We start from the raw sequence: 10,754 nt of genomic DNA on the forward strand, positions 1-10,754 counted from the left end.
CATAGGATCCCTGCACTGTGGAAACAGATCATTCAGCCCACCGATTTCACTGAAATTGACCCCAGATCCCTGGCACTGCGAGGCAGCAATGCTAAACATTAAACCATCTTCCCCAATCGCACGTTTTGAATATATCATGACATATCCCTGTGTCAGGTAAGATTTGAATTTGAACTGTTTAACCATGATTGAAGTGGATCTAAAGTCCCAGGTAATCTTGGAAGCCTAGTACATTTGCTTAGTTATCCAACCGGAATAAAATAATGAATAGGCGAACCAAATTGAGTTTTCCAAAGAAAATGTACGTTTCTCAGCATGGCTAGTCATTAGATGCGGCTAAGATCTGTGTCCAATATCCAAGCAGACTTGTGCAACAATGATGGTGAAATTATCTGTTTATCGCTTTTTATAACTGCGTCCCAGCAGTTAAAACAAAGCACTGAAATCCTCCATATCATAAAAAAACAGCTGAGCGGCTGCTGCGCTGATCTATTGTAAACTATTAATACAATATCTCAAAGCGACTAATTATCTCCCTGGAGCCTGACATGAAGTATATTAGGTAACATTTTTCAGTGAATTCATCTTCTCAAAAATGCACGGAGTACCTCAAGGTTTGGTCTTTGCCATTTACTATCCCATCATTGCCGCCATCGGGCTACCAGGTAAAGTGTTTGCAGAAAACATTTGCACGCTGCATCAATAAGTTCATGTTGTCAGCAGCATTTCTCCTTTTTTGACTTGTTACAGAGACATGTATATTTCTCAATCTCTGGAAGAATATAATATTTTATCAGGTTTAGTTTCTCCTCAATTACAAATTCATACTTTGCACTTTCCAAGTATTAATTGCATATTTAAGCCGTCAGATGTATTTAGCTTCCCAAATTAATGTAACCCTCACTTAAATTTGATTTTATAGCACTAAGCCAGCGTATTTAATTCTGATTTAATTGTATACATTTTCCTCTTGTTTGTTTCTCTTTACACTGTGATGGAAACTGTTGTTTTAATGGCATGAATTCAGTCAGTTGTGATGAACAGCTGCCGATGTCAATGCGGTTCTGCTCTGTTAGTTGCAGTGGAACTGCTGGTGAATGGGAATACTGCTATCAAGATGCAAATTGAATTCCATTGTGCTACAGACAATACTGTAATGGGCGAATGTTCAGAAAATGTCATTGTGGTGTATACTTAGATACGAAAGTGTTAGTGCTGTTGAATTATCACACTGCTGTCACATTATATGCTAATTTGTGAAGGGACGGTTGGCTAGTGGAAGTCTTCAAAAAATTAGATAACGGGAGTTCAGGGGAATTGTATTCCTATTAGAGAGAAGGTAAGTCCAGTAAGAGTAGGAAAAAAAGCATGAAGACAATAATACAGCTCCTTTCAAGAAAAAGCAGGCATATGTTAGGTATAGACAACTCGAATCAAGTTAATCTCTTGAAATGTACAAGGAGTGTACAGGTGTTCATCATAGAATCCCTACAGTGTGGAAGCACGCCATTTGTCCATCGAGTCCACATCGACCCTCGGAAGACTGTCGCACCCATACCCACCTCCACCCCCACCCCTCTGCAACCCAGGATGTTCTGGGAAGTTAGGGAAGAAATTGTGAGGCCGCTAGCAGAGATATTTGTTTCATGTATAGCCACGGGTAAGGAGCTGGAGGACTGGAAACTGGGGGTTATGCCTTTACTTAAGAAGAGTTCCAAGGAAACGCCTGTGAACTACAGGTTGGTGAGTCTGAAATCAGTGATGGGTAAGTTAATGGAGGGCATTCTGAGAGATAGGATTTCTGTGCATCTGGAGCCGCAAGTACCAAGAATTCAACCAAATAGTACAGAAATAGGACATCTGTACAACTGAGTGTTTTCAGACTACTATCAATTCTATTGACTGCTCTTTACTTTATGATAGTTGATTTTTCCCATAACTCACAGAGTATTGACTAGACCCCGAGACTATGATAGCCATCTTTGCAACTTCGCTTCTACATTCTCTTTCCCGATTGTTCTAAATTGACTGTTACTGGTTCTGGATTTCCACTTACTCCTTGCACCTCGCAGTAGACCAGACTGATGGCATGTCAACGATTTCAGTAACATTGATCGAAGCGCTATAACGTCTGGCAAACCATACATCAAACATGCAATTATTTGTAATGCTTATAAATTTATTTCCTCTAGTTACCCAAAATATGACGAAAGGAATGAGAGAGAAAGCAGTATTCTACAGAACTTTCCGTCCGATTTCAGAAGAAGGGAAGATGCTTGAGTATATTCGATATGCTTTCTTAAATGAAAGCATAATATGCTGTTCACAGGACTTGGGTAGCGTCAACAAAAAATTGTAGAAACGTAAATAACATTTAAGGAAATCTTTTTATCAAATAGAGCACATGTAAGTGGGACCTATGTACCAAGATTGATTGAAAATGTGATAATGGATATAATGCAGAGAATGGGACTAAAGCCATCTTTCTCAGATTGAATACTTTGTGGATGTACAGTAGCGTACATTAGTACTCCAGCTCCAACTGGTTCTATTGTCAACCAAGCGTTACCATATGCTGATGACAAAAAAACTAGCCAGACACATGAGCTATGAGAAGCTTGTGACTAAACCTGAGGGAAGCATACACAAACTAAATGAGTGGACGTGGAGGGTAGATGGATTAAAATGCACAAGAAGTATGAAAGCATCCGGTTTGATTGAACACAAACATATTGTTAGAAAATGCAATATGTTGGTAAGCAGAAAGAAATTTTAATACCTCAACAATAAGTGAGTGGATGCTAACATGCAGTTATGGGGACATTTAAGGGTTATGGGGATAAGGCAGAAACAGGAGACTGATTGTGGATGATCAGCCATGATCATAATGAATAGTAGTGCTAGCTCGAAGGGCCGAATGGCCTACCCCTGAACCTATTGTCTATTACAGAGTCATAGAGATGTACAACACAGAAACAGACCCATCGGCCCAACTTGTCCATGGCAACCAGATATCCCAAACCAACCTGGTCCCAACTGCCAGCACCCACCCCATATGCCTTCAAATCCTTCTTATTCATGTACCCATCCAGATGCCTTTTAAATGTTGCATGTGTACCAGCCTCCACCACTTCCTCTGGCATCTCATTCCATACCTTCTGAAAAAGTTGCCCCTTAGGTATCTTTTATATCTTTCCCCTCTCACGCTAAACCTGTGCCCTCTAGTTCTGGACTCCCCCGCCCCAGGGAAAAGATCTTGTCTATTTATCCTATCCATGCCCCTCATGATTTTATAAATCTCTAAAAGGTCGCTCCTCGGCCTCCAACGCTCCAGGGAAAACAGCCCCAGCCTATTCAACCTCTCCCTATAGCTCAAATCCTCCAATCCTGGAAACATCCTTGTCAATCTTTTCTGAACCCTTTCAAGCCTCACAACATCTTTCCGAAAGGAAGGAGACCAGAATTGCACGGAATATTCCCACAGTGGCCTAACCAGTGTCCTTTACAGCCGCAACATGACCTGGCAACTCCTGCACTCAAAACTCTGACCAATAAAAGAAAGCTTACCAAACACCCTCTTCACCATTCTATCTACTTGTGACTCCACTTTCAAGAATCTATGAACCTGCATAGATTCTTTGTTCAACAGCACTCCCTAGAACCTTACATTAAGTCTGTAAGTCCTGCTAAGATTTGCTTTCCCAAAATTCAGCACCTCACATTTATCTAAATTAAACTTCATCTGCCACTTCTCAACCCATTGGCCCATCTGACGAAGATCCCATTGTAATCTGAGGTAACCTTTTTCACGGTCCACTACACCTCCAATTTTGGTGTCATCTGCAAACTTACTAACTATACCCCTTATGCTCACATCCAAGTCATTTATATAAATGATGAAAAGTACTGGATTCAGTACTGATCCTTGTGTCACTCCACTCATCGCAGGTGTCCAGTCTGAAAAACAACCCTCCACCACCACCCTCCATCTTCTACCTTTGCAGTAAATATTTCAGAAGGCAATCAATAGTCAGGAGCTGTGTTAACTGAGCTGAGGACAGGAGTAAAGATTTCTTACTGAGACTGCACAGAGGTCTTGGTGAAACTGCATCAGAATCATTATGTACATTGTACTTCTGCATATGTACAAAAGGATGTCATGGCTATAGAGACATGCAGTGAATATTCAACACACTGATTCCTGATATGGTGTGCTTGTCCTGCGAGGAGAGGAAAATGTGACTGCCACTGCGCAAATGTCAAAGACTGAGGGATAATCCTGTTGACACAAATACAATTTTATTAGGACTCATACAAAGGATGATTTCCATACTTGTGGAACAAGGGAAACATAACTAGAACAAGAGGTAGGCAATTGCTAACAGAGATCAGGGTGAACTTATTCATGTTAAGGCACTCTGTACCTCAGAGGGCTGTGTAACCATGTCCGTTATTTAGCATCTTGAAGACGATAGAATTCTAGATGATGATGATAGCAATAATAATGAATGCCAGCCGAGATAGACCCTGGCCATACTGGCATTGAAGTTGATTTTCGACAATAATTCCATTGCATACATGCGTAGAATCAATGGGCTAGATGGTCTGCTATTGTTCATATTTCCTCTTTACTTCGTTTACATCTATTCAACCTGTTTTTAAATTGATAATCTATCCCAACATCCAAAGAGAAAAAAGTGAAATTTTGTATTGTAAAAAGTCTTTCTTTTCGTCACAGTTCACCAATTCTCAGTATCCGTGGTTTGCAGAAAATCCAAGGTCTCAGTTGTCTATCCTTCTAAAGGCAGTTTGAAAAAGCAGTTTGAACTGTGTTTTGCCACGCATTTCCCCTTAAAGAAAGAATAGCAGAAAAAGAAATTTGATATTCACTCCCCTCCTCATAAATGATTTTATTAACATAAGTGATATGCAGGAAGGTTTGGTTGGTCTGATTAGCAAGTTTGCAGATGGCATTAAGATTGGTGAAGTAGCAGATGGTGAAGGGGACTGTCGGGGAATACAGCAGAATATAGATAGATTGGAGAGTTGGGCAGAGAAATGGCAGATGGAGTTCAATCCAGGCAAATGCAAGGTGATGCATTTTGGAAGATCCAATTCAAGAGCAAACTATACAGTAAATAGGAAAATCCTGTGGAAAATTGATGTACAGAGAAATCTGAGCGTTCAGGTCCAATGTTCCCTGAAGGTGGCAACCCAGGTCAATAGAGTGGCCAATAAGGCAGAAGGATTGATTCCCTTCATTGGATGGGGTATTGAGTACAAGAGTTGTACAAAACTTTGGTTCAGCCACATTTGGAATATTGTGTACAGCTCCGGTCACCACAGTCCCAAAAGAATGTGGATGCTTTGGAGAGGGTGCAGAAGAGGTTCACCAGGATGTTGGATTAGTGGTGCTGGAAGGGCACAGCAGTTCAGGCAGCATCCGAGGAGCAGTAAAATCGACGTTTCGGGCAAAAGCCCTTCATCAGGAATCTGGTATCCAGCATCTGCAGTCATTGTTTTCACCAGGATGTTGCCTGGTATGGTGGGTACTAGCTGTGAAGAGAGGTTGAGTAGATGAGGATTATTTTCATTTGAAAGACGGAGGTTGAGGGGCGACCTGATTGAGATCTACAAAATCATGAGCGGTATAGACAGGGTGAATAGCAAGAAGCCTTTTCCCGGAATGAAGGATTCAATTACTCGGAGTCGCGATTTAAAATGAGAGGGGAAAACTTTAGGGGAGATATGGTGGAAAGTCCTTTACACAGAGGGTAGTAGGTGCCTGGAATGTGTGCCAGCGGAGGTGGTAGAGGCGGGCATGATACCATCGTTTAAGATGTATCTTGACAGATACATGAATAAGCAGGAAGCAAAGGGACACAGACACTTGGTGGGCGGCACGGTGGTACAGTGGTTAGCACTGCTGCCTCACAGCGCCAGAGACCCGGATTCAATTCCCGACTCAGGCGACTGACTGTGTGGAGTTTGCACATTCTCCCCGTGTCTGCGTGGGTTTCCTCCAGGTGCTCCGGTTTCCTCCCACAGTCCAAAGATGTGCAGGTCAGGTGCTAAATTGCCCATAGTGTTAGGTAAAGGGGTAAATCTAAGGGGATAGGTGGGTTGCGCTTCGGCGGGTGGGTTTGGACTTGTTGGGCCGAAGGGCCTGTTTCCACACTGTAAGTAATCTAAAAAAAAATCTAATAGGCGGCAGGTTTAGATAGAGGATCTGGATCGGAGCAGGCTTAGAGGGCCTGTTCCTGTGATATGTTTTTACATATATGCAGTTCGTTTGTCGTTTTTTTCAATATATCATTTATATTTTTTAATTGAATATAACCTCGTGCTTGAATATAACCCACTCCGACTGAAAGTTTCCACAGTTAAAATTTGCTGTTTGATTATTTGCTTCATTTAATACGTCAAAGAAACGAGGAAGATGTTACATCAGCAAATACAGATGTAACATCTTCCTCGTTTCTTTGACAGTTTCAATGTTTTTTTCTCCCCTCGTTCTCTGTTCGGTCTCGCCAGTTTGTTCTACACTGCTTTGCCATAATCTAGCTTTATATTTAGTAATTCTTTGTCAAACGAATTACACCACTGACTCTAGCGTACGGGGTTATATTTAGTGCAGAACCAAGGCTTATACTTTTTAATTTCATGAAAAATCCGATAAAATTAATGAATTTATTTGGGTAATTATTCTGTTACGCATTCTCATTCTCGCTCTCTATCTTCCCCACTTCCAGCAAACCTAGTAGTAATTTTGATTCTGGCTCGAAGAAGGTGTGGTCTGTCCGGATGTGTCATTTATTACCTGGTGTCTATGGCAGTGACAGATCTCCTGGTCATGATCACGATTGTAATTTTAAACCGGATTGCTGGGATTTATTTCCCTTCCAGTTTCCTTTCCATCACGCCGGTGTGCAGCTTTCGTTCTTCCTTAAATTTTGCAATCATTGACAGTTCTGCCTGGATAACAGTCGCTTTTACTTTTGATCGATTTGTTGCCATTTGTTCCCAGAAGCTGAAAATGAAATATTGCACGGAGAAGATTGCAGCGTGGGTCATCGGACTCGTGTGCGCTCTTTCCTGTTTGAAAAATATCCCAACCTACTTTGTTTATGAACCTATCTACGTTGTTGATCAAGTACCTTGGTTCTGTGGTGTAAAGGACATTTTTTACGTGTCACCTGCCTGGGGTGCCTATGAGTGTATTCGAGCCATTTTGACCCCTCTTCTCCCATTTATGCTGATTTTACTGCTCAATGCTCTGACAGTCAGACACATTCTCGCAGCCAATAGGGCCCGCAAGAGACTCTGTAGCCAGAACAACTCAGAGAATCAGAGTGATACAGAGATAGAAAAGCGTAGAAAATCGATTATTTTACTTTTTGCCATCTCAGGGAGCTTCCTCCTGTTATATGCATTATTTTGCACATCAATCCTTTATGTCCGACTTGCCAATCTTACGTATTCAGCCAGCTCGGATTTTAGTAATACTGCATTTGTTCTCCAGCAAACCGGATACATGCTTCAGCTATTGAGTTCGTGCATCAACCCGTTTATTTATGCTGGGACGCAGGTTAAATTCAGAGAGGAGTTAAAACACGGAATGAGACATCCACTTAATGCATTTGTTAAACTGGTTAAATGTTGCAATTACGTTAATCCGACATGATTTGCATTTTATCTGACAGCATGCTTTTCCTTGTCCAAGGCACATTTTGCCCGATATACTTGTTTAATATTCACTTATCATGTATCATGCTGTCTGAGAGAACAATGCAAACTGAATGCCACTGTACAGACACAGACAGATTGTTTTAAACAGATTGTTTTAAACAGTCCTGTGTAAGTATCCAGGTTGAAACTTTATTGCTGGAACAGCACAGCAGGTCAGGCAGCATCCAGGGAACAGGAGATTCGACGTTTCGGGCACAGGCCCTTCTTCAGGAATGATTCCTGAAGAAGGGCCTGTGCCTGAAACGTCGAATCTCCTGTTCCCTGGATGCTGCCTGACCTGCTGTGCTGTTCCAGCAATAAAGTTTCAACTTTGATCTCCAGCATCTGCAGACCTCACTTTCTCCTCTAAGTATCCAGGTTATTGTTTTCTCTTTGCCTCATGAGCCTTGAGGGTACTGGCCAGTAAATTGGTGATATCAGCACTTCCTGATTCAAGAGGCATGGAGTGAAATATACTTTCATCCCTAAAATTCTTCATGGAATTTCAGCATTGCTGACAAGGACTACATTCGCTGACCATCCCAAATTACAATCTCGAGCCAGATCCATGGCTTGTTGCGCTTCACGAACATTTAGATCTAGAAATATTTCCTCTGCTCCACCCAACTATTGATAATCACATACTCACAACGGTGACACAACATCTCCTGCAACTATTGCAATAATAAATTCAATCATGTCTTTCCCAGGCTGATCCACACACACAGCTATACCGAGGAGTAACCTTTCACCTGGACGGCACACAGGCTTCATGAAAACGCACTTCATTTGCCATCAAGCAACTTAGATATCCTGAAGTAATGAGCATCATTTCACATTTTTACATATGTCTATAACCGAACAGAGTTGAGTATTAAAACGTATCTGCACAATCCAGTCTCTCATTTCGTATGTCTCTGCTTGTGTCGTTCGTTAACCTGTGCGTTGTTCTTTTGCTAAAATTACATTCAAAAAGTTTCTGGATTGGTACATGAATAGGAAGGGTTTTACGCGATATGGGCCAAGTGGTGGCAAGTGTGAATAAATTAATTTAAAACATGTGGTCAGCATCGACGAGTTGGACCGAGTTGGTCTGTATCCGTGCTGTCCTATTCTATTACTCTATATCTCATCAGCCCTGCGGTTTATTTACCTTTATGTCCGCCAAAACATCTAATACCTCCTCCTTATTAATCTTAACGTGTTCTAGAACCTTACAATCCCAAATGAAATTCCCAGTGACAATGTCTTTCTCCTTTGTGAATAGAGATGCAAAGTATTCATGTAAGATCTCACCTGCTTCCTCTGGTTCCAGGCACATAACAGTCCTTTGGTTTCTGATAGGCTCCACGCTTTCCCTGGTAATATTTTTATTCTGACTATTCTTATAAAATACATTAGGGCTTTTCTTTAATAGTATCTGCCACAGATATTTCATGGTGAGTCTTTGCCCTCCCGATTTATTTTTAAAGCATGTCCCAATCTCCCTTCTATTTGTTACGCTGTACCTAACATTTGCATTTTTCCTTCTTAAACTCTCGATAACCCTTCACATTCCGGGTTTCCTGGACTTACATCCCTTGCCTATTACTCTTAGAGGAGTTTCAATGACAGCCAGCAGCCTTCATGGTCACTTTTAGAGCGCCGCAAAATTCATACAAATCTTTGGTCGAAGCTCAGCCAGCTCGATTCCCAATTTCATGGGCTCTTTTCCATCCCCCCCCCCCCCCCCCCCCCCCCCACCTTTTCAGCTAGTTTCAAGGGGTATTTGTGAGACAGCTTTGCATTTGAGAAATTACTTCACACATCTCTTCAGGATCTGGTGGTGTCACACAATTCATTATGACTGGAATACCTTTGCTTTTGAACATGTAAGTTAAACGTACAAATCACAGTAGGGAGGACGATGTACGCCAGTGCTATGTTTGGACCAGGGTCGAGATCGCCGTCCAGTTTCTCAGAACATAAATATCGTCACACCAGGGAGGAAGAGGAGTAATGTAGAAACTGTGGGAAGAATTTCAAATCCCCCTCTGAAAGACATTGACACAGTTACTTTGAGGAGAGGCCCTTTTTCAAATGTGGGAAGGGATTCATTCAATTATCCCATTTCTGAAACACCAGCGACTTCACACTGGGAAGAGGACTTTTAAATGTCCAGACTGTGGGAAATACTTTACACGTTCCAAGGAACTGATGTCCCATCAACGTGATCACACTGACGAGAGACCTCTCAATGCTTTCACTGAGAGACTGGCTTCAGGTACTCATGTCGACTCATTGTACTCCAGCAAGTTCACACTGGGGAGAGACCATTCACCTGCACTGTATATGGGAAGGGATTCATTCGATTATCCAGTTTACTTACACACAAACGAGTTCTTTCTGTGTAGGTACATGTTAAATATCTAGACTGTGGGAACAGCTATGAAAGTTCCAGTGAACTGATGTCACATCATTGCTTTCACACTGAGGCCAGACGTTCCGATGCTGTCACTGTGGGACAGACGTCAGGCACTCATCTCGAGTTATTGCACATCAGCGAATACACACTGGGGAGAGACGTTTCACCCGATCTGAGTTCGGGAAAGGATTCAGTCAGTCATTCACAATATCTGCTGAGACACGAGTGAATTTACACTGGAGAGAGACCATTTTCCTGCTCAAAGTATGACTTGAGTTTCACTGATTCATCTATTCTGCTGAGACATCAGCACGTTCAGACTGGGGAAAGACCATTCACCAGTTCTGAGTGTAGGAAATGATTCATTTTGTCATTGCACCGGCTAATCCACCAGCAAGTTTGCGCTGGAGAGTCATTTCAAATGCACGATGGGAAGCACGATGAAGTTCCTGTGAACTGATGATCCATCAACATATTCACACTGTGCGACTGGGTTCAAGCAATCATTCCAACTCACATTCCACCAGCACATTCACAAGAGGGAGACACCATTCTCTTGCTCTGAGTATGGAAGAGGATTCGCTCATTTGTTCAACCGGTTGAGACACCAAACAAGCTACAA

The 10,754-nt window shown here is 42.0% G+C and overlaps 1 protein-coding gene across 1 annotated transcript; it reads left to right on the plus strand.

The window, feature by feature from the left end:
* The first annotated feature begins 595 nt into the window (after window positions 1–595).
* On the plus strand, window positions 596–7,684 carry LOC148145191 (putative G protein-coupled receptor 139). Its single transcript, XM_087973796.1, has 2 exons — window positions 596–665; window positions 6,753–7,684. The coding sequence occupies exons 1-2, from the start codon at window positions 596–598 to the stop codon at window positions 7,682–7,684; spliced, it is 1,002 nt and encodes a 333-aa protein (XP_087829922.1).
* The last annotated feature ends 3,070 nt before the right edge of the window (window positions 7,685–10,754 follow it).

Source organism: Chiloscyllium plagiosum, unplaced genomic scaffold (assembly GCF_037043375.1).
Source record: "Chiloscyllium plagiosum isolate Xiang-an unplaced genomic scaffold, Cpla_swu_hap1 HiC_scaffold_26, whole genome shotgun sequence".
NCBI lineage: Eukaryota > Metazoa > Chordata > Chondrichthyes > Orectolobiformes > Hemiscylliidae > Chiloscyllium > Chiloscyllium plagiosum.

Coding starts and splice junctions, on each gene's coding strand:
- LOC148145191 (XM_087973796.1), top strand. CDS start 596: ATGCACGGAGTACCTCAAGGTTTGGTCTTTGCCATTTACTATCCCATC. Junction 666..6,752: donor TGCCGCCATCGGGCTACCAG/GTAAAGTGTTTG, acceptor CCCCACTTCCAG/CAAACCTAGTAGTAATTTTG.